Genomic DNA, 23,601 nt, shown 5'->3' on the forward strand with positions numbered 1-23,601 from the left:
TCAGCGGGTTTCTTTCCAAACTTTCCATTGGTCGGAAGGGATGTCCGTCAAAAAATCGCGCCTCCATCACTCCTGCCTTTTTCTAGCTTTTAAAGCAGGAATTGCAGGAAGGAACCGCGTAATAAGGGGGAGAACTGTTTGTGGTTCTGTTGCTATAAACAGTTGTGGTCCGGTTTAAAGTTTTTCAATGGACATGCACCTCCTTTGTTTCCGTTCAAATCTTGAGATAGAACTTGCACGTGAACGGGAAAAGGGCGTTGTATAAAGTGCAGCGGTTTGAAACTGCAAACGCCAACCGAGGGATAGCCGAAGGGGGAAACGAGAGCCATTGTGGCCTTACTGGCATCCATTGCTGTTCTAAATATTAAAATCACTAACGCATGGTCGTTTTCTTAATTAAGATAGCTCTTTATGCCTCCTTCCAGAATAGAATAGAATAGAATAGGAATTAGAAGGAGGAAGTAGAAGTTAGCTGGAAGCGACCTTGGAGGTCTTCTAGTCCAGCCCCGTGCTCAAGCATGAGAACCTATGAAATCTCAGACAAGTGACTGTCCAGTCTCTTCTTAAAAATCTCCAGTGATGGAGCGCCCACAATTTCTAAAGGCAAGTTGTTCCACTGGTTAATTGTCCTCATTGCTAGGAAGTTTCTCCTTAATTCCGGGTTGCTTCTCTCTTTGATCAGTTTCCAACCATTATTTCTTGTCCTGCTCTCTGATGCTTTAGAGAATCATTTGACCCCACCCCCCCGTTCTTTGTGGCAGCCCCTCAAATACTGGAATACTGCTAATTCTTCTTTTCTTTAGACTAGCCAGACCCAAAACCTACAGCCGTTTTTCAAATGGTTTAGTCTCCAGGCCTTTGATCATCTTAGTTGTTGTTCTATGAACTTTTTCCAAAGTCTCAACATCTTTTTTGTAAAATGACCAAAATTGGTTGCAGTATTCCACGTGCTGTCTTACTAGGGTTTTGTAAAGCGGCACTAATATGTCACATGATCTTGATTCTATGCGGCTGTTTATACAACCTAAGATTGTATTAGCTTTTTTGGCGATGACTGCACATTGCTGGCTCATATTCAAGTGATCATCCACTAGGACAGTTACTGTTTTTGAGCCAGGTCTCGCCTAATCTATACTTATACCTTTGATTTTTTTCTGCCTAAATGTAAAGCTTTGCTTTTCTCCACATTAAAATTCATTTTGTTGGATAGGGCCCATTGTTCAAGTTTGTAACATCTTTTTGGATCCTGAGTTTGTCTTTTGGGTTGTTGGCTATTCCGTCCAGTTTAGTATCATCTGCAAATTTGATGAGTTCCCCTGGCTATTCCCTTATCTAAGTCATATATAAAGATATTGAAAAGTACTGGGCCTGAGAAAGACCCATGTGGCACCCCAATGCTTCTTTCCATGTGGATGTAGTACCATTAAGGACTACTCGTTGAGTAGTTTTTCAGCCAGCTACAAATCCATCTGGTGATGTTGTCTATTCCACATTTTTCTAGCTTATCAAGTAGATTGTCTACTTTGTCAAATGCCTTACTGAAATCTAAGTATAGTATGTTCACAGCATTTCACCGGTCTACTAATTTAGTGACTTTATCAAAGAATAAAATAAGATTGTTTTGGCATGATCTATTTTTAACAAACCCGTGCTGGTTACTAGTTATAACTTTAGTTGCTTCTAGTTCAGCGGTTCTCAACCTGTGAGTCGCCTAAGAGTCTTGAGTGTGGCTCTCCCACAACCTGCGCACCTCGATCCTGCGCTGGTGCCGACCGGGGAGCGTGGCCGCCGCCGGCAATGGAGCCATGGCGCTCGACCGGCGGAGGCGACGGCTGCGGCGCTTCTGCTGGGCGCTCAGCTCTCGGGCACCTGCCTCTGCTACAGCCTGCTGCTCCTCTGCTGCGCCCCCCAGCCACCTTCCGACGCCGCCCCCGCAAGAAACTTCTGCAGAAGTGGCGCGCCTGCCCCGTTGCCCTGCGCCCATCACCCGCCCGCCCCCTCGGCCCGGCCGGCGGACGACGGGAGCACCCGGGCCAAGGCGGCGGTGGCCATGCGGCTCCCGCACGCGCTGATTGTGGGCGTCATGAAGGGCGGCACCTGCGCCGTGCTGGAGTTCATCCTCGGCCACCCGGGCGTGCCCACCCTCGGAACCAAGCCCCACTTCTTCGACCGGCACTACGAGCCGGGCCTGGAGTGGTACAGATGAGGCGGCTCAGTAGAGCTCGGGAAGCGGCCGCCGCGGGGAACGGGCGGGGTGGGGGGAGAGCCGCTCAGCAGCCCCTGCTTGTCGCGTCGGGTCGCCTGGCCGAGGCGCTCTGCTTTCCGTCAGGTCCGGAGCGTCGGAACCTCACAGCGCTGCTCCGCGTCTCGGGCTCTCCCTCTCCTCCTCCTCTGGTGTGAGCGGGAGGGATGACACAGCAAGGCCCGAGGGATTGTGAGAGAGGGAGGAGGGTCACCTGAAGGGAGGCCTTCACCATGGCTGGCGATTGTTCCTCAGCAGAGAGAGAGAGAGAGAGAGAGAGAGAGAGAGAGAGAGAGTGAGGGAGAAAGAGAGAGATAGGGAGAGGGAGGGAGAGATAGGAGGTAGGGAGAGGTGGAGAAAGAGATGAGGGAGGGAGGGGGAGGGAGGGAGGGAGAGAAATGAGAGGTGGGAGGAAGGGAGATAGGGAAAATGAGAGAAAGGGAGGGAGGGAGGGAGAAAGAGATGGGAGAGGGAGGGAGAGATGGGAGAGGGAGAAAGAGAGATGGAGGAGAGGGAAAAACAAAGAGATTAGGGAGGGAGGGAGAGGGAGGGAGATAGAGAGGGAGAAATAGAGAGATGGGAGAGGGAGAAAGAGAGAAGGGGAGAGGGAGAAATGTGTGTATGTGTGTATGTATATTTCCCATAGAAAAGAAAACAGCCACAAAACCTAGGAAGCTAGGGGGGAGTCAAGTGACTCAGTGGGAGTGAGTAACATTGAATTGGCCATGCCCACTTAGGTTTTTTTTGGCTCCCGTGTTTTGTTTTCTCTGGGAAACAGGTCCAAGTGTCTCTTTGAGTGTTTAAGATTGCAGACCCCTGGCCTAAGACCATCAGAAAAGACATATTTTCGATGGTGTTAGGAACCATGACACTGGTTCCTACGGTTGGGGGTCACCACAACATGAGGAACTGTATTAAAGGGTCGCGGCATTGGGAAGGTTGAGAACCACTATTCTAGTTGTTCGCAGATCTGTTTTTTGATTATCTTTTCCAGGATCTTCCCAGGTATTGATATTAGACTGATTGGATGCTTTTCTATAGGCCAGAGTTTCTTGAAGTGTGATCCAAGAATCTCCCAAAACACCCTGGGAAGTCCACAAAGCCAAAACAACTTGCCAGATATTGAAGAAATTTGCAAAAATTTAGAACAATATCACTTGACAGACTTGAACATTGGGCACTCTCTAACAAAATGAAATTCAATGGTGAAAAAAGTAAGGTTCTACATTTAGGCAAGAAAAACTAAATGCACAGGTACAGCAGAGGTGGTACCTTCCCCAATAGTAGTAACTGTGAGAGGGATCTTGGAGTCCTAGTGGACAACCATTTAAATATGAGCCAGCAGTGTGCAGCAGCTGCCAAAAAGCCAACACGGTTCTGGGCTGCATTTCATTTTTCTTGCCTACTTGTCAACTTCAACTCCCAGAATCCCTGAGCCAGCAAGAAAGTCAAGATGGCTGCCTCGGGGATTCTGCAAATTGATGTTCACAAGTCATAAAAAGGCCCTAGTTCCGTACTCCTAGCTTATAGGAAGCAGAACTGGCTTCAAATAGGTAACAATCTTTAGGGGAAAAACATCCTCTGGCCCCCAGTTCGAGTTTCATTCACATCTACTCAGAAATAAGTCAGACAGGAGTGAGATAAGTGTATTTAGGATTTGGGGAGATGAGAATGGTTTATAATGTATCCTTGCTTGCTGATCTCTTGTACACTCTGCAGCGTATAGAAATCTATTTATTTCCTTAGGCTTAGGAACAGCTAAAGAAAAGCTTGTACAGGTCTTAACTTAAATGAGTTCTCTTCTGCAGAAGCTCAGCCTTACATATCTTATTTCACTGCTAGCGCTACTTCTCCAACCCATTACATCTAAGTTCAGGCTTCATTATCTTGTAAAAACCTAAGATCTCTGCTCTCTTCTTTTCCATTTTCTACAAATCAAATAAAAAGTAGGCAAGATTTATATGCTGCTTTCAGAATTATGAAAAGGCGCTTGTCCATTTAACCTAAATTAAACATTGGATAAAACACTCACAATGGAAAAAATGACTAAGCTCCTGTATTTTCAAGGAAGCATCCTGTAACATTTTCCAACACAAAGCTACATTCTGTTGGTACACATTATCGTCAGTCAATCACCACAGAGCCTTAGTTCCAACAAGTCCATCAATAACTTTTAACACCCACTCTTCTTCATATTTTTATCTGACATTGCCTGATCAGCAAAACAAGACTTAATCTAGGAATTGCCATTTTAATTTTCCATAACAGTATTTCAGGATGCAATGGAAAATGAAGCTGGTAACTTCCAAATTTAACAACCACTAGTAGAGGGGGCCTTTAGGAAATTCTTTGGCATGCACAGGTGTCCATGTATACAACATGCACACACTCAATGAGAAGACTATATGTTGCTGATGTTGGTTGTAGAGAAAAATAGATCTTCTACTGCACTTAGATTTAGCCACATACTTAATTTTATAATAATCTCTCCACTTGCTTGCCAAGAGCTTCTGAAACCTGGAGTTAGCACTACCAGAGGAAAAAGAGGGAATAACCTGTGTTTTTCCATTTTTTGGATGAGTCTGTTTACTTCTGGCCATGTTCTGCAAACACCAGCTGCTCTGTTGTTATTTATTTCTTTATATTGTTTGTAGTCTATGCTAGTTCTAAGACCCTGGGCAATTTACAACGTTCCATATTATATACCTGATATAATATGTATGTATGTATGTATGTATGTATGTATGTATGTATGTATGTATGTATGATAGATAGATGATAGATAGATAGATAGATAGATGATAGATGATAGATAGATAGATAGATAGATAGATAGATAGATGATAGATAGATAGATAGATGATAGATAGAGATAGATACATACATACACACACACATTTCTGTGTGTGTGTGTACACAAACAGCTAACACACACACAGTATATATACACAAACACACAAACATATACATGATGTATAAAATATACTAGAAAGGCATAATAAATTAAACCAAACAGACTAATGTAAAACTCCTCACCACTACTCTTTCATAGCCCATTGGAATCAAATGGTTTCCATAGTCTGATCAGAAGAAAGCCGTATTAAGATCACCAAGTCTTTCTCCTGAAGTAATATGTATAACGTGGTGGTTTAATTTATTCATTTGATTTATATTCAGTCAAACTATACATTTTGTTAACTACCATACTTAGTTTCTGTCAACAGTTGGGTAGAAAGTTGTGCCTGGTTGTTCTGCGAGCTAACATGATGGGGAGGGGAGGAATAAACATTGCTTCTTGAACTTCATGGACTGCGCAATGCAAAAAGCTCACCTTGGTATGTTACGTGCTCTGACTCATATGCTCATCTGCTGCTTTATTGCTGTTGTAAAGATGATAAAACACAGAGTATATAGGTTAGAAGTGAATTGTCTTATAAAATTGCATATTTTATGATTTTTATGCAAGACATTCTGAGACCTTACAATTATTCCAGCAGTTCCTTTTGGGATGATTTCTCTCAGCATAGCAACTTTAAGATATGTGTACTTCAACTCTGCTTGCTAGGGAATTCTGGGAGTTGAAGTACACGCCTCTCGAAAGTTATCAAGATTAAGAAATGCTGCTCTAGGATAAAAAGGTTAAGAAAGGCTGTTCTAACCCAAACATGTTAAAGTCTATAAGCCCTGAAGGCATAATTACAATACAACATACAAACTGATTTTACAATTAGTACTAAGCCATGATAGTGTCCTTGATTGTTTGTGGCTTAGTGCATCTGATTAGCCCCCACCACTGAGATTTAAAAATCATAGTTTATGGTTTATTGTGTTGCATGATTGGAGCCAATTGTGGTTTATTTCAGAAACTACAATTAAACAAATCACAGGTTAACATTTGGTGAATTCGCTATGCTATGAGAAGCTGAATTAAATGATGTAGAGCAGGGATGCCAAACTCACGACCCGCGGGCTGGATGCGTCACGTGCTGGCCACGCCCATCCCCAGTTTAGCAAAGGGAGGGGGGAAAGTCCCAATAGGACACATGATGATGGTGTGACGGCGTGGGTTTGACACCCCTGACGTAAAGTGAGATACCCTACAGCAGGCAACATGTGTCCATCCAGTCAAATCAGGAGAAGGCCTGCTGAAAGTTCTCACTTTGTGGGGCGTGAGGGAAGTTAATGCTGTTTTATTCTCATGTGCATTTAGTTGTCAATAAGTAGATGCCTATATTGGGTTCTTTGTTTTTCTTTCATATTTAATTTTTATGATTTAGATTTAGTTACAATGTTTCCCCCCTCCCCTGTTTTTTCTTAGATGTGGTTCGTGGGAGACCTTTGGGATTCGGGCATGTTATCCAATCTGGTAAAATAAATAGAGACAGTTTGGTATCATAGTTAAGGCACTAGAAACCAGGAAACTGCGAGTGTGTGTCTTGCCTTAGGCACAAAGCCAGTTGGGTGACATTGGGCCTATTTCTCTCTCTCCTCCCCGCTCTCTGTCTCTCAACCCTAGGAAGCAAACAAGGGAAAGCCACTTCTGAAACATTGCCAAGAAAACTGCAAGAACCTGACCAGGAAGTCGCCAGGAGTCAACACAGGCTGGAAGGCACCTAGATAAATACATAAAAATGAAGTACAGAACCTGAGCAGATGACACCTGGGCCAGTTTAACTGTGATTGGGGCCCAAGAAGGGCACATCTGCTGAGATAGTTACTGGTTTCAAAAGGAGGGGCTTGACGGGGGGTTCAAATACTACCCCTTTTTTCATGTATGTATCTGGGAGAGCAATTTTGATTCAATCAGAATAGAGCTTGGAGATCTTCTAGTCCAGGGCTGTCAAACTCCCAGCCCACTGATGACGTGAGTTTGACACTCCAGTTCTATTTCAGCCTCTCAAGCAGGAGGAGATCCTATATTATTTCAGACAAGTGGCTGTCTGGGCTCTTCTTAAAAATCTCTAGTGATGAAGCACCTACAACAGTGTTGGCGAACCTTTTCGGCACTGAGTGCCAAAACGGAAGTGGGCGCGGGGGAGCACTAGACATCGGAAGAGCTGCTCCCTGGTGCGCATGTATGGGAGCGCTGGAAACCAGAAGAGCAGTTTCCTGGCACTCATGCACACACCGGGAAGCTTGAGCTTGTGGTTTCCAGCATGCGCAAGCATGGCGGACACTTTGTCTTCTGTTTTTTGGTGTGTATGCACATGCGAAGACCAGCTGGCCAGCACGCATGTGCACACGGAAACCAGAAGAACAGCTTCCCGGTGCGTGCATGCGCACTAGGGAACTACTCTTTGGTTTCCAGCACTCTGGCGCGTGCCCACTAAAGCGCAGCTCTTCCAGTTTCTGGCACTCCCCCGTGTGCACCGGAAACCGGAAGTGCAACGGATGACAACTGGCTTGCCTGGAGAGATGGCTCTGTGTGCCACTTCTGGCACGTGCGCCATAGGTTCACCATCATGGCACTATAACTTCTGAAGGCAAAGCTGTTCCACTGGTTAATTGTCCTCACTGTTAGGGAGTTCCTCCTTAATTCCAGGTTGCTTCTCTCCTTAATTAGTTTCTATCCATTGTTCCTTGTCTTGCCTTCTGGTGCTTTGGGAAATAAATTGACCCCTTCTTCTTTGTGGCAGCCCCTCAAATACTGGAATATTGCTGTCATGCCACCCTTAGGCCTTGTTTTCTCCAGACTGGCCATATCCAGCTCCTGCAATCGTTCTTCATGTTTTTGTCCCCAGACCTTTAATTGTCTTAGTTGTTCCTTTGCACTTTTTCCAAAGCCTCAACATCTTTTTCCCTTCCGCATCCTGCATGATGTGTTTTGTGATCATCTCCACATGCCTCACCTTTTTAAAACTGAGCTTCTAAGTGGTTCAAATGTGTGCCTTAAATGTAGTTCAAGGTTGTTGTTTTTTCCTGCTCTTAATTCAAGGGTCCAGAGAACCCTTGAAAATCAGTGAGGCAAAGAGTTATATTTGCACTGTGCAGCCCATCACGCAGGCACAGATTAAAGAGCGTTTGCCTCCTACAAATCCTGGAGCAAAAATCTATTTTTAGCCCCACAGCATTCTGAAACCTTGGCTAGCGTTAAGGAACGGAGCCTGCTACCAACATGACATCCACCCCTGTTTCTCCTGGCAGCCATGTGACCCAAGGAGAGTATCCATTTCCTTGCCCCATATTATTGGGCTGAATAGAGGGAGAGGGAGGGAGGGTAAGAGAAAGGGCAATAAGTATACTTCCGGGGGACGGAGGGGACTTTTAATAACAAATGTCATTTTTTAAAGTTAACATCATCTCATTTAGAGCTGCTGTAAAAATATGCTGCATTTGGGCTTATTTCTACCACTATGCAATGGAGAAATTACTGTAGATGGCAGGTTCGGTTTATTCTTTCTGAGTTCTACTTACCCTGGGGAACAGTCTGGGCTTGCTTGGATCGGTCATAAAATGGTCTGTTCTGGATTTGGCTTAATGTGATTTGTATGAAAAGAATATTTATGCATTTAATGAACCTGTATACTGTCTCAGTCACAGAGGCAAGTCTAGGCTGCTTATCTGTGTGTGTGTGCGTGTGCCTTTGAGTCAGTGTTAACTCCTGGCAACCGTCTTGACTAATCCCTGATGGGTTCCTACTGGTTTGGCCCGGTTCGGCTGAATAGGTAAGTAACTCAGCGGTTCTATCCTGGGTGCTGCCATCTTTATTTTCTGTTCTGCACATGTTCAGAACAATCTTCATTGAAAAAATGTAATTTTCCCTCTTTTTTAATGGTGTGCGCATGCAAAGACCTTTTTAAGTGCAAATGTGCATGCGCACAAGCGAAGCACACACACACAAATTTTGGTCACTGAACCGGTTGTAATCCTGGCAAGATCCCACCCTGGACTAAACCACTATACCAAAATTGGATCTAAAGTGCTTTAGATATCCTAAAAACTCCTTTTTTTTAATATCAGCTTTTCCAATCATTATTCCCCCCCCCCTCCCAGATGGTTCTATTTTAACTATTCTAGTTTTTTACTCCATTTTTATTCTATTTTTATCTTTTTCGAAAAAGTGTTTCTATTGTGTGGTGTTACATTTTCAGCTTTTAAAATGTTTTTTACAAATGTTTGTACAAAAATCAGACATAAGGTGGAATACGTGCACAGGAAATGCTTCTGGTAAATCACTATCCCGATCATCGGCAGCGCATGTTCGTATAGTCCCTAAAAATATTCAAAATACCGCTTGTGTCAGAATAACAGGCTTGCTTCGAATGGTGATTCACTCTTCTCGCCAGCTATATAAAGAAAATCCAGTACGAAGAGCGGAGCCTGTGTATATATGTAAGCATCTGCGTCAAGGACAGAGGCCTTGCATTTCTGGTGGCTGTTGGCATCTGGCCAAGCAGCTTGGTGCATGATATAGTAACAAATCGTCCTTTTCTCTTCTGATGAGATGGCAAGAATGCTATTCTGTTCGACAGCTGAAGGTCAAAAGGAGAACAAAAGCTGAGCAGCTGAATCTTGGGCTCTTTATTTTTGCTTTCATCCTGCGGTCTTGAAACAGCTCACAGGGAAACGTTGACTTTCTCGTACCTTCCGGGTCTCCTTCCTGGAAGTTGAATGTGTGATGATTCCGTTTGGAAGGGAAGGAGATTAGGGGGAGGTCATCCAAGTATAATTGTTGCAGATACAGGGAGATTTGAACTCTGCCCATCCTTACTCAACTCTCCTATTATGATCCACGCTGGTTCTTTACCTTATTAGGGCAAGGTAAAGAAAGAAAACAGATGCACCGCGCAAGATCTTATCGCCAAAGCAATTGAATTTCACAATGTTGTAGTGCCGTCTCTGGGGAAATAAATTTTCCTCTGGCATGTTTATTGTAATTGTGACTGCTAGATGGAACAGACTTGTACGAATGACATAACCACTTTGTGGCTATGTCTCTGCCATCATCCTGACAATTCATTCTCTCATTCTCTCTCTCTCTCTCTCTCTCTCACACACACACACACACACAGAGTATGTTGCCTGCTGTCATGTCAAAGGGCTGCTTTAAGACAGGGTAATCCAACCCCATGTCAGTGCCTCAAACTCCCAAAGGTGGAATCTATCTCCCAGCCCCACCCTTGATTATCCTGCACCAGTTGGTTACTACAAGGTTTGCAATAAAATGCCATGCTGGTTTTACAGCTAGGTAGATGCTCTATATCCATGATGGCAAACCTATGGCACGCATGTCACAGGTGGCATGTGGAGCCCTCTCTGCGGGCATACGAGCCGTTGCCCAGCTCAGCTCCACCACGCATGTGTGCATGCCTCCCACCGGCCAGCTGCTTTTCAGGTCTCAGCTGCACATGTGGGAGACGTGCATGAACAGGGGGCAGGGGATCATGCACCATGTGGAGGGGCAGGAGGTCATGTAAGCATGTATGGGGGTGGGAGGCATGCCCACCGTGCCGATTTTTGGTCCCAGGAGGCCTCAGGGCGGCCTGCTAGGCCCAAAATGAGTCACGGGGATCGCACACGTGTGCGGGGGGAGGGGCGCATTGCATTGTGGGTGTGGGGTTCTTTAATCCATGAACCACTCCATTCCACTGGCGCTCATGTCTTTGACTAGGAAATGGAAGAACATTCCCAATTTAGTGTATTCCCAAAACCTGGCTAGCAATTATGGAATTGGTAGTCCCAATATATCTGGAATGAGGCTGGCTTCCTAGAGGAATTCCTTCATCCCCTTCCTACTACTGTTTCACTAACTGGTTTATAAAATTGCAAATGCCTGAAATTTCCTTATTTTTATTTTTAAAAAAGTGGGAGGAGGGGTTGATTTCCATGATCATTTTTATGATGTTTTTTTGCATTAAAATGGGCATGCTTAAGTTACTGTCATCTGCTTGTGAGAATCTTAATGGCAGAGAGGGATATGCATGTTTTAAATCAAGGTAAAACCTAGATTACTAGTGATAAATTTGGTCAACGCTAATCTCACATTACATTCTAGAGAGATAAAAATAAACTAAAAACAGCCTTGGCTGAAGCTTTTAATTTTAAAACGAAGTTAGATGAAAAAGGGAACAGACCACAAAAGAATACATGGGGCGGGGGCGGGGGAAGGTCACCAAACAACAAAAGAGAAAATAAATATACATGTCTGAATGTGCTTCTTTATAAATCTGGAATTATGCTAAGGAAAAAAATCTATTATGAATATAGGAGGTCTCACCACCTTGTGGTGATTAGGTGACTTGGTTCCCTTCCTCTGGATGGTTGGCTTGAAGACTCCCTTCCCTCCTTCTCTCCTTTTAAAACGGGAATAGACTGGACAGCCCATCAGAACAAAACTGCATCAAGTTAATGACTGTCCCTCTGTTAACTAGGACATATAACTCCAAACAATGTTGAGCAATTTTTTGGTAACAAATTATTGCAAAAAGAGGGTGTAAAGCAGGGATGTCAAAATTAAGGCCTGCAGGCCAGCTCCAGTACATGGGGTGTTTAAATCTGGCCCATGGGGCCGGGGCCGAAATATCAAAGGACTGGCCTGGGGTGACTCTGCGGCCCAAAACGGCACATTTTCAGTTGGCAGAGTGCTGCAGGAGGCCATGGAGGGTGAAAATGAAGTCCGGGGCAGCCATGTGCAGGCCCACCTTCCTGTGCCCTGTTTGGGCCAGCATCAGCAGCGTAGTTCTCCTCCGTGGGAGAGCAGCGGAGGGCGTGGAAGGAGGCATCCGTCCCGTCTCCCTCCACGCCCCCTGCTGCTGGCCCATGGAGAAGAACTACAATGCTGATCCGGCCCTCGAAGAAATCCAGTTTGACACCCCTGGTGTAGGGGTATTGAGTTGGATGCAGACATAAGAATGATTTTTTCTTCAGTGGAAGAGAATAGCAATAAATAGCACTTAGACTTATATACCGCTTCACAGTGCTTTATAGTCCTCTCTAAGCGGTTTAGAGTCAGCATATTGACCCCCAACAATCTAGGTCCTCAGTCTTTTCCAGATATATGTCCTTTAGATGTGTTGGGCTGCACTTCCATATTTTTCAGCAATTCCAGAGAAAAGTCTTTCTTAGGAATCTGAATTCTTCATTTAAAACTAATTTTTGCATTTGGGTAACGCATGCTATAAACCAGGGGTGTCAAACTAATTTCATTGAGGGCCACATCAGGGCTTTGGTTAACCTCAAGGAAGGGGGGGCAACGGTGGGTGCGGATGACTGGGTGGGTGTGGCCAGCTTGACGCCATTCCCCAAACTGCTGGCATGTCTCCCCTTTGCATTGGGTTAGACCGGGCCGAAGCCATGCTGGCCTAATCTTTCCTCTTACAAGGGTGGGAAGTAATGCGGGCCTGATCTTTTTTTTTTTCTTTAATAAATTTTATTCATACACTTCTTTGAAAAAAAGTGTATTGTCAGGGTATACCATTTACAAATAAAAAAGACCAAAAAAGAAGGGTGGTGCTAAAGATCGACATACAAGCTAATAACAATAATGATATAGTAACAATAGTAATAATACAAACAAAAAGCTTTTAGCTAATTTTCTTCTTACATTAAAATATGTACATTTTGGTTGATTATTGTAATTATTTACCTTCTTATTTTCAGTGATAACATTTAGGATCTTACTTTTCTCTAATTCCTACCTCTTGCTTCTATCCCAGTGATGGCGAACCCATGGCACGCGTGCCCCAGGTGGCATGCGGAGCCATCTGTCAGGGCACGCGAAGCCCTGCCCCGTCAGCTGGCCAGCACGCATGCTCGCACTGGCCAGCTGAGGTCAACCTTTTTTAACGCCATTTCTCGCCCTCCCCAGGCTCCAGAGGCTTTATAGGAGCCTGGGGAGGGTGAAAGGAGCCTCCCCCGGCCCTCCGGAGGCTTCATGAGCTTCCCTGAAGCCTCCAGAGCACAAAAAACCAGCCTACGGGCAAACCGGAATTTCCGGTTTGCTCAGAGGTGCGTTTTGACTGCTGTGGAGGCTTCAGGGAAGCGTCCTGAAGGTCCCTGAAGCCTTTGGAGGGCTTCCGTGGGGTGGGTGAGGCTGTTTTACCCTCCCAGGCTCCTATAAAGCCTCTGGAGCCTGGGGAGGGCGAAAAAAGCATGCAAAAAATGGGGGGTGATGCCTGTAGTGTGCGCATGCACACTGGGGGGTTGCGCATTGCATTATGGGTGGGGCACGCCCACACATGATCCCCCTGCGCTCCCCCCACTTATGGCACGCGAGCCAAAAAAGATTCGCCATCGCTGTTCTATCCATTCATAGAATTTATCCCAAATTGTATAATATTCTGTTTTTTCTTGATCTTTAATTTTAAGACCTTTCCACTTCGCAGTGGGTAGACTGGGCTGAAGCCACGCTGGCCCGATCTTTCCTCTTCACATTGGGCAGACCAGGACAGCCCTGCATACCGGATCCAACCACATTGCATGCCAGATCCGGCCCGTGGGCCTTGAGTTTGACACCCCTGTTATAAACTATGCATCTAATATCTGCTCAGCAATGTCCCATTGGGTTCACTGGGAGTTATTTGGAAGAAAGATTGCTTAAGGTTCCAGAAATATATTGTGCTATTTGGAGGAACTGAAATGATGAACTTTCCAAAGTCAGAGGCTGGATATAGGATGGCTCCTAGGTTAACAGTAGTTAACAAAAACAGTTCACGATGATTTAGTGGATAGCTTTTATAAAAACGCATCCATTCGGACAATGTCCCAGTAGGGTCCTATTGAGAAAATGGACCTGGATGGACTTCTCTTAAAGACCTCCTGCTCTTCTCGGACAAAGTTCTTCTAAGCAAAGAAGTCCAAGCCAATCTGAGTGGAAAGCCTAAAATGCTTTGACCTCAGTAGTCTTTCACCAGATCCTCAATGCCCAGTCTTTGCAGCCTTTGTAGGGCACACTCAGCTTGCAGACGAGCTTCTGGCTCAGGGTCCCAACAGTCTTCCAGGAGCTCTTGCAAAGAAATAGCTACCTAGAGGACAGGAGAGAGAAGAGGAGCAGCAAAGGTCAGGAAAAGACCAGAGGAACTCCTTCTAGAAGACTTAGAACCTAGAACAGTGATGGCGAAACTATGGCATGTGTGCCACAGGTGGCACGTGGAGCCATTTGTCAGGGCACGTGAGGCGCTGCCCTGTCAGCTGGCCAGCTCGCATGCGCCCGCTGGCCAGCTGAGTTCGCCCTTTTTTAAAGCCATTTTTCGCCCTCTCTAGGCTCCAGAGGCTTTATAGGAGCTTGGGGAGGGCGAAAAGAGTCCCCCCCCCCGGAGGCCCTCCGGAGGCTTCATGAGCTTCCCTGAAGCCTCCAGAGCAGTCAAAATGAACCTCCAAGCAAACCGGAAGTCTGTTTCTGAACTTCTGGTTTGCCCGTAGGCTGGTTTTTTGCGCTCTGGAGGCTTCAGGGAAGCTCATGAAGCCTCCGGAGTGCCTCCGGTGGGGGGGGGACTCTTTTTGCCCTCCCCAGGCTCCTATAAAGCCTCGAGCTAGGGAGGGCGAAAAATGGCTTTAAAAAAGGGTGAACTCAGCTGGCCGGCGCGTGCCCTGACAAATGGCTCCGCATGCCACCTTTGGCACGTGTGCCATAGGTTCGCCATCACTGACCTATACCATTTCAGACAAATGGCTGTCCAGTCTCTTCTTGAAAGCCTCAAGTGTTGGGGCACCCACAACTTTTGAAGGCAAGCTGTTCCACTGGTTAATTGTTCTGTCAGGAAGTTTCTCCTTAGTTATAGGTTGCTTCTCTTCTTGATTAGTTTCCACCCATTGCTTCTTGTTCTACCCTCAGGTGCCTTGGAAAATAGCTTGACTCCCTCTTCTTTGTGGCAGCCCCTGAGATATTGGAACACTGCTATCATGTCTCCCCTAGTCCTTTTTTTCATTAAACCAGACATACCAGTTCCTGCAACAGTTCTTCATATGTTTCAGCCTCCAGCCTTCTAATCCTCTTTGTTGCTCTTCTCTGCCCTCTTTCCGGAGTCTCAACATCTTTTTTGTGGTGGATATACTATTCAAAATGTGGTCTTACTAAGGCTTTATAAACTAGTACTTCACGTTATCTTGATTCTATCTCTCTATTAATGCAGCCTAGGATTGCATTGACATTTTTGGCTGCTGCTAACACTTTGTTGGCTCATATTTAACTTCCTCCCTAGTCTCTTATTCTAGATCCATGATGGCAAACCTATTGCACGCGTGTGGGCACTTTCACAGCAGCCACCTGCTCTTCCGGGTTCCAACATGCACATGCGCACACCAAAACCCAGAAGAGAGCAGCTGTCCGGCACGCATGTGCGTGACAGAACCCGGAAGAGCAGTTGGCCGCCGCGCACATGAGCATCAGACAGCTGCTCTCTTCCGGGTTCTGGTGCTCCAGTGTGCATGCACACACATGCACACCCACACACGCTCCAGTTTCGGAACTCGGTTCCATAAAGGCTGACCATTTCTGTTCTAGATGTTTCCAGTTTCCATCCTTCTCAGCCAGTGCTGATGGAGACCTGGGTACCCAATGCATGTGGAAGGTGTAGCAAAAGCTGTTGCAGGAAATGTGACATGGGGTGCAAATAAGCCGCCTGTATCTGGAATAAGGAATTTCAAGAGAGCTTTTGCGGCTATGCATTCTGGTGAGACCCCATCTCTAATACAGATGTTGGGAAACGTGATTTCTCTGCACATAGCTAGGCAGACTTTGGGCTTGAGAAAGCGAATTTTAAAAAAGAGAATCTTGACACCCTCCCAGCTGCAAAGGGACATACAATTCTGAAATCAGGCTTTCATTTAGTGCTCTGCTGGCTGGGGAATTCTGGGAGTTGAAGTCCACAAGTCTTAAAGTTGCCAAGTTTGGACACCCCTGATTTAGTGTATAAGAACCCTCCTTTTCAAAGCAAAATCTCCAAGCTCCTCCTATTTCAACTATTTTTAGCACAAGGCAAGGGAGTTATTTTGTTTCTCCTGCCACTAATAAATAGGGAATAAAATTCTTAATGAACTAATGTAAAATACCCAGAGTTCTACCAGTGGATCCAGTGGATTAACTTCTATTCTCCTTGTTGTCGTTAAAAGTTCATGGTTTTGTTCACTGAGGTCCCCTCTTGCCTTTAGCCCCAAATCTTTTCCCTCCATTAAAGTTCTCTAGGAGCTTGTTCCATCGTCTCCTGCGATAAGCACCTGATGGATTTGTCCCCATGACAGTTGCTTCTGCAACAGTTACTATCTTTGGCTGTCCTTTTTTTTGTTAGATTAATCCAGAGGTGGGGAACTATGGCCCTTTTTATGACTTGTGGACTTGAACTCCCAGAATTAATGGCTGGCTCAGCAATTCCAAGAGTTGAAGTCCACATGTCATAAAAGAGCCATTGTTCCCCACCCCTGGATTAATCCCTCCCATCCCTTTCACTGCATCTAGAGCCTCTTATCTCAGTGCAGGAAAAATATTGCCCAAAAGTCAAATACAGGCTTGTCCTATCTGTGGCCTTCAGAACTGACAGGGCCGACTTTTCAACCCGTGTTCTCTCCTTTTTCCCTTTTTTGGCAGAGAGACAGGACTAAGGCACAAGCTGTGTTCCCTTAGTCCTGCAGGGTTTAAAGGTAAAGGTTCCCCTCGCACATATGTACTAGTCGTTCCCAACTCTAGGGGGCGGTGCTCATCTCCGTTTCAAAGCCAAAGAGCCAGCGCTGTCTGAAGACGTCTCCGTGGTCATGTGGCCGGCATGACTAAAGGCCGAAGGCTCATGGAACACTGTTACCTTCCCACCAAAGGTGGTTCTTATTTTTCTACTTGCATTTTTACGTGCTTTCGAACTGCTAGGTTGGCAGAAGCTGGGACAAGTAACGGGAGCTCAATCTGTTATGTGGCGCTAGGGATTCGAACTGCCAATCTGCCAACCTTTCTGATCGACAAACTCAACTCCTGGTCCATCCTCTTTAGGAGTGTAGCTGCCAACATGTTGTCTAAAGCCGACTGCCCCGTATTCAAGCCTAGCTATGTTGTGAACTTACTTGCCCAAATCTTGCCCAAGCTTGTGGGATGATTGGTCTTCGCCTTTCCTCAACAGCCAACCTTCGCAGTTCATTGTACGTAGGGCTGGTACCTAATTCTGCTTCATAGGCAAGCTGGAATGGGGGGATGCTGTTCTCTGAAGAGACAAAAAGTGGCCTGTTTTATCAAAGCAGGGTTTGTGCGAGCTCCCTTGTGGGCTAAGCATATCCAGTGCACGAACAGCAGAGTTATTGCTTCAGCTTGTCTTCTTCACACTTCACAGTACCTACCCATTTCATAACACAATTTCACTTCCAAATGATTGCTGCATTGCTTGGACAGTGGTCACCCCTGTGCTTGGGGTCTCAATCTGTTAGCACAGGTAGTCCTCCATTTATGGCCGCAACTGAGCCCAAGGTTTCCGTTGTTAAGCAAGACAACTGCATTTTGCTTCATTTTAGGAGCTTTCTTGCCACAGCTGTTAAGTGAATCTCTCCAGTTGTTAAATTAATACCACAGTGGTTAAATGACTCTGGCTTCCAGCCAGTTGCCAAGCATTTGAATTTTGATCAGGTGACGGGGGATGGTATGCAACGGTCGGTAGTGTGAAAAATGGTCATAAATCACTTTTTAGTGCCTTTGTAACTTTGAACGGCCACTAAACAAACGGTTGTAAGTTGAGGACTACCAATAAAGGAGACTCAGCAGGTTGCACTGCTATTAGTGGTCATTGACACCCCCCTGTGCACCGATATCTATTCACAAAAGGAAAGGCAGAAACACAGAAACTAGCTATCCATTTAGTTGTTGGTACTGAAAATTATCAAGAGAAAGTGATTTATGGGAGTTACTATACCAAAGGAAATACAATACAATAGTAGAGTTGGAAGGGACCTTGGAGGTCTTCTAGTCCAACCCCCTGCCTAGGTAGGAAACCCTATACCGTTTCAGACAGATGGCTATCCAACATCTTCTTAAAGACTTCCAGTGTTGGGGCATTCACAACTTCTGGAGGCAAGCTGTTCCACTGATTAATTGTTCTAACTGTCAAGAAATTTCTCCTCAGTTCTAAGTTGCTTCTCTCCTTGATTAGTTTCCACCCATTGCTTCTTGTTCTACCCTCAGGTGCCTTGGAGAATAGCTTGACTCCCTCTTCTTTGTGGCAACCCCTGAGATATTGGAACACTGCTATCATGTCTCCCCTAGTCCTTCTTTCTCTTAAGCTAAACATACCCAGTTCCTGCAACCGTTCTTCATATGTTTTAGTTTCCAGTCCCCTAATCATCTTTGTTGCTCTTCTCTGCACTCTTTCTAGAGTCTCCACATCTTTTCTACATCCAGGTGACCAAAACTGAATGCAGTATTCCAAGTGTGGCCTTACCAAGACATTATAAAGTGGTATTAATACTTCATAAACAAATTCATTAACAAATCTTTAGTGTGTTGCTGCCTATTTTCATCCTGTCACCTTTCGGGGGGGGGGGGGTTGAGCCTTGCATGTATTACTGAGGACAAAGATTTTCTTTAGTGTCATAAAATGTACACTTCCTCGCTCTTACCTGCAGAGCAAGCAACCTTTCTCAGCCTTGTCAACTTTAAGAGGTGTGGACTTAAACTTCAAGTGTGCTGACCGGGGAATTCTGGGAGTTGAAGTCCACATATCTTAAAGTTGACTGCTGTAGAGGGATGAAGACTTTCATATTTCAGACACATACTGCTATTAAACATTAATGGCCTCTCAGTAACAAATGCTCAGCCGGTCTACAAGTAGTTCTCAACTTACAACTGTTCATTTAATGACCGTTCAGAGTTACAGTGGCACCGAAAAAAGTGACCTATGACCAGGGGTAAAATGCTCTGAAGTCTGCTACCAGTTTGCTTTGCGCGTGGATGCGCTACCACACAGCGCTGAAAAAGGAGGATTAAGAAGCATTTCCTGAGTGTGCAAAGGTAAGTAGAACAGCAAGGGGGGGGGGGGAAGCTGTGCTGTGCAATTTAGATTCACTAGGAAGCAGGACCTCCTGCTTTCTAGCAAATATAAATCGGGCAGCACAGCTGATTGTCGCATTTTTTTACTACCAGTTCCGGCAAACGGGTAGCATTTTTTATTACTGATTCAGGCAAGCCAGTTCGAATGGGTAGCATTTCACCCCTGCCTATGACCATTTTTCATACTTAGAACCATTGCCGCTTCCCCATGGTCATGTGTTCAAAATTCAGATCCATATTTATGACGGTTTTGCAGTGTCCTGGGGCCATACGATCCCCTTTAGGGACTTACTGACAAGCAAACTCCAATTCGCTTAACAACCGTGTGACTCACTTAAGAATTGCAGTGATTCACTCAACAACTGTGGGAAGAAAAGTCATAAAATGAGACAAAACTCACTTAAGAAATGTTTCATTTAGCAACAGAAACCTTGGGCTCAATTGTGGTCGTAAGTCGAGGACTACCTGTATTCCATTCCAGCCTCTACTCTTAAGAAAAAGACTTTTGCATGGGGGACACTGCCCATTCCCTGGAGACAAGCTCCAACTTATTAACTTGGGAAATGCCATGTTTTTCTCCTTCAACAATCTCTTCTCTTTAGCCATGGGTCTTGCTAGGAGACTAGGGGTCTGGCTGATGCCCAGAGAGGTTGGGTGCTGCTCCATCAATGACTCTGTCTCATTGTACAGAGATGAGTCACCGTACCGCTGGAAATGATGTCTCGAAGCAACAGAACAGAAGGCTCTTGTCTCCAGGGATTTAAAAGGTCACACAAAGTCTGGAGAAGAGAAGGAGGAAGAGGAAGCAGAATGAGACTGAGTTCAATAAGACCAAGATCATATAATTCCACCCTGGAAGTCTACAGTTCAGCTTTATCCGTTCAAGCTGAACATGTCCGCATTTGTTGTTGTTCAAGGGCAGGATGTGTTCCTAAATTGCCACCAGGTGGCAGCATACCCCACACCATTATCACCACTGTTATGCTCGCCCTCCCTCCCTTATCTCTTGGCAGAGCTGCCTAGCCAAGATAGGAGAAATTGTCCTTCCGCAACAAAACAGGAATAACTATTGCCACTATCTGAAATCAGGCCAAGTTATAACGGGGTGCCTCAAATAGGCAAGGGGTGGCCATTCATGACTTCACCATGTGAAAGCTCTTCTCAGTTGTTAGTGCAACCAGTTGAGAACCTAATAAAGGAGGAAATCAAGTTCTCTCCTGCCCAGGGGTGAAATTCAGCAGAGAAACGGTAGTGAAAATTTTGAGTGGTTGGGAGAACCAGAAAATATCACCTCTGGTTGGCCCCAGAATGGGGTGGGAATGGAGATTTTGCAATATCCTTTCAGAGGTGGAACCGGTAGTGGAAATGACGACTGGGTCTCCGAACAGGGAGGGACGGCATTTTTGCCACGCCCCCCGAACTGGTTCCCCGGTTGCTGCAACATGGGGTTTTTTTTTGGACCTTTTTAATTGTTCTGCGCATGTGTAGACCTATTTATAGGCAAAAGTGTGCGCACACCGAACCGGCAGTAATGCCTGCAGAAACCCACCCCTGTATCCTTCTCCCAGGAGTGGGGAGGGAATGGGGATTTTGCAGTATCTTTCCCCTGCCGCACCCACCAAGACACGCCCACAGAACCGGTAGTCAAAAAAAACCCATGGAATTTCTCCACCGTTCCTTCCCCTTCAAAGGGAGGTATGTGGGAATGGAAGAATACCAGGTTGTAGCAGCCCTTTGGCTACCACGCCTGTCATAGAAGGGCCGCATTTGTGAAGAAGCGGACTATGGATCAGTTTCTCTTTTATTGATCAGAACAACAGGGGACGGTTTCTGTTAGTAAGCAAAAATAGGCTTATGAAGAATATTTGTAGCTCAGGGTTGAAATGTTGCTCTATGAACTTGGTTTTCTTGCGATGCGACTCAAACTAGGTAACATCAATCATGTTTGGACTCCTCAAAAATAGGCTTACTTTTTTTTAAAATTTGCATACCAATCAGTGGTGGGTTCCGGATCCCGTTGCAACCGGTATGGTGCAATGGTTCTGGGCGTCCACCACATGAATGCGTGCAGCACGTGCATGCATGCACAAAGCGCATGCATGCGTACTTACCACCTGCAAGGCTCCAGCTGCTTGGAAGCCCTGAACAGCTCAAATACAGGTAAGGAGCGCTGGCGGGCGGGCGGGCCCTCCAGAGCATCGTACCAGAATGGTACCTGGTGCTCACAGCAAGCACCGGTACGCCCCGTATCCCACCACTGATACCAATGCAGGGGATATGCAAATACTGAAGGCAAGGGTGACTGCATCTTAGAGGCTGCCAGCACAGGGGCTCTGGGTTTCGACCTTGCCCCTCCTGCCCTTTTGCCTGAAATCTTGCAACAGGAAACACACACACACACACACACACACACAGTGCCCAGGAATAGCAGCAGCAGCAGGCAAGTAGCATGGAGGGAGGGAAGAAAGAGAAACCACTGCTTCCCCCACAGCCAGCTGCCGCCTCAATCGGCTGTACTAGCACTGTAGCCTCATCACCTCTTTTCAGGAAGACCTGGTCAAGAAACAGAGACTGTGAACAAATGGAGCTCTACTGTATTATGATGATGACGATGATGATGAAGTGGTTAATCTTTGGTGAGATTCACAGCCTTTGGGGCTGGTTGGTAGCCTAACAGCTCGAGTCCTAACCAAGGACCTAGGAACTATTAAGGTAACGTTGGAGGATATAAGTTGTTCCAAGTAGGGTGGTTTTTTGTAGAGTCAGAATGTTCAAGTCAGGTAAATTTAGAATGTCCAAATAGCGAGGTAGCCCTTTAGGTATTGCTCCAAGGGCTCTAATTACAATCGGGACAACACACAATTTCTTTTTCCACAGTCGCTCCACCTCAATTTGCAAGTCCCGTGTGATTTTGTTTTGCTGTTTATCTTCAATTCGTGCATCACCAGGTATTGCAATGTCAATGAACCAAACTTTTTTTCTTTTCAACTATTGTTATATCAGGTGTGTTGTAGGCCAAGTGCCTGTCAGTCTGAATTCTGAAATCCCACAAGATCTTGACTTTTTCATTCTCTAGAACCTTCTCAAACTAATGTTCCCAGTGGTTTTTGCTGTACTCAAATCTAAACTTCTGACACAATTTCCAGTGAATGATCTTAGCAACTCGGTCATGTAGGTAGCCAGTTTGTGAAATTTTGCTGCACCCACTGATCAAAGGGTCGACTGTCTCATCTTTCTCATTACAGAGGCGAGATCTGCTATTCGTGGTAACATGCTGAATTTTTGCCTTCATGTAATTTGTGACTAAGGCTTGTTCTTGAGCTGCCAAAATAAAGCCTTCTGTTTCTTTTTTCAGTTCACTTTTTCTTTTTTCTATTATTATTATTATTATTATTATTATTATTATTATTATTATTATTATTATTATTATTATTATTATTCAATTGCATCACAGCGGCCAGTTGGATTTGGTATTGATTACTAGTCGGGCCCACCCAGGGGCCTAGGACATCATAATGTATTTTCGTAATATACGTGCAGATCCAAGCAGTGCAGCTTTTTGCATTTGACTGATGTTGATTTTGTCAAGTTTTAACTGTTTTAAATGTAATTCCAGTGCTTTTGAAATAGCACCCAATGTGCCGATTACCACTGGAATTACCACTGCTGGTTTGTGCCATAATTGTTGAATTTCAATTTTTAGGTCCTGGTATTTCACGATTTTTTCATGTTCCTTCTCGTCGACCCTGCTATCACCTGGTATTGCGATGTCTATGATTGTAACCTTATTTTTCTCAACCAGTGTGATGTCTGGTGTGTTATGCGCCAGTATATTATTTATTATTATTATTATTATTATTATTATTATTATTATTATTATTATTATTATTATTATTATTATTATTATTATTATTATTATTATTATTTACTTTATTCATTAAAGTAATTCTTGGACATGATGCCAAGTGCACCGATGACAATGGGTATCACTGGTACATTCTTCATCCCCAGCCGTGTAGTTTCGATGGCCAGGTCGCGATATTTCATGATGTTTTCTAGTTCTTTTTCTTCGACTCTGGCATCTCCAGGAACACTTCGGCCTTCTACAACCGTGATATCTGGCATGTTGTGCTCCAAATGATGATCTGTTTGTATTCAAATGTCCCACAAGATCTTCACCTTATCATTTTCGATAACTTTTTCCACTTTATGTTCCCATGACTTTCTAGATACAGGTAAATCATATTTTTTACATAATGACCGGTGGATTAATTTAGCAACTCGGTCATGTTGTTGTTGTTGTTATAGGTTATGCTAATCAAATATTGAAAACTTGAAGGAGATTCTCTTTTTTCCCTTTTATATCAGCCAGATGCAGCTGTCTTGATTTCTTTCTTTCCACCTG

At 44.9% G+C, this 23,601-nt stretch overlaps 1 protein-coding gene across 4 annotated transcripts in view; it reads right to left on the bottom strand.

Annotated features, from left to right (window-relative positions):
- Positions 1-13,355: 13,355 nt before the first annotated feature.
- AMHR2 (anti-Mullerian hormone receptor type 2) overlaps positions 13,356-23,601 on the bottom strand; it is a 41,098-nt gene continuing 30,852 nt past the window's right edge. For all 4 annotated transcript variants that reach the window (XM_081937642.1, XM_081937641.1, XM_081937640.1 and 1 more), the window contains 2 exons: positions 17,228-17,364; positions 13,356-14,205 (listed from right to left, as the gene is read on the bottom strand). In XM_081937642.1, coding sequence (XP_081793768.1) covers positions 14,077-14,205; positions 17,228-17,364 — 266 coding nt within the window. In that variant the 3' untranslated portion in view covers positions 13,356-14,076. The remainder of the gene's footprint in view (positions 14,206-17,227; positions 17,365-23,601) is intronic.

The sequence above is a fragment of the Natrix helvetica genome, assembly GCF_964273705.1.
Source record: "Natrix helvetica genome assembly, chromosome: 1".
In the NCBI taxonomy this organism is placed as follows: Eukaryota; Metazoa; Chordata; class Lepidosauria; order Squamata; family Natricidae; genus Natrix; species Natrix helvetica.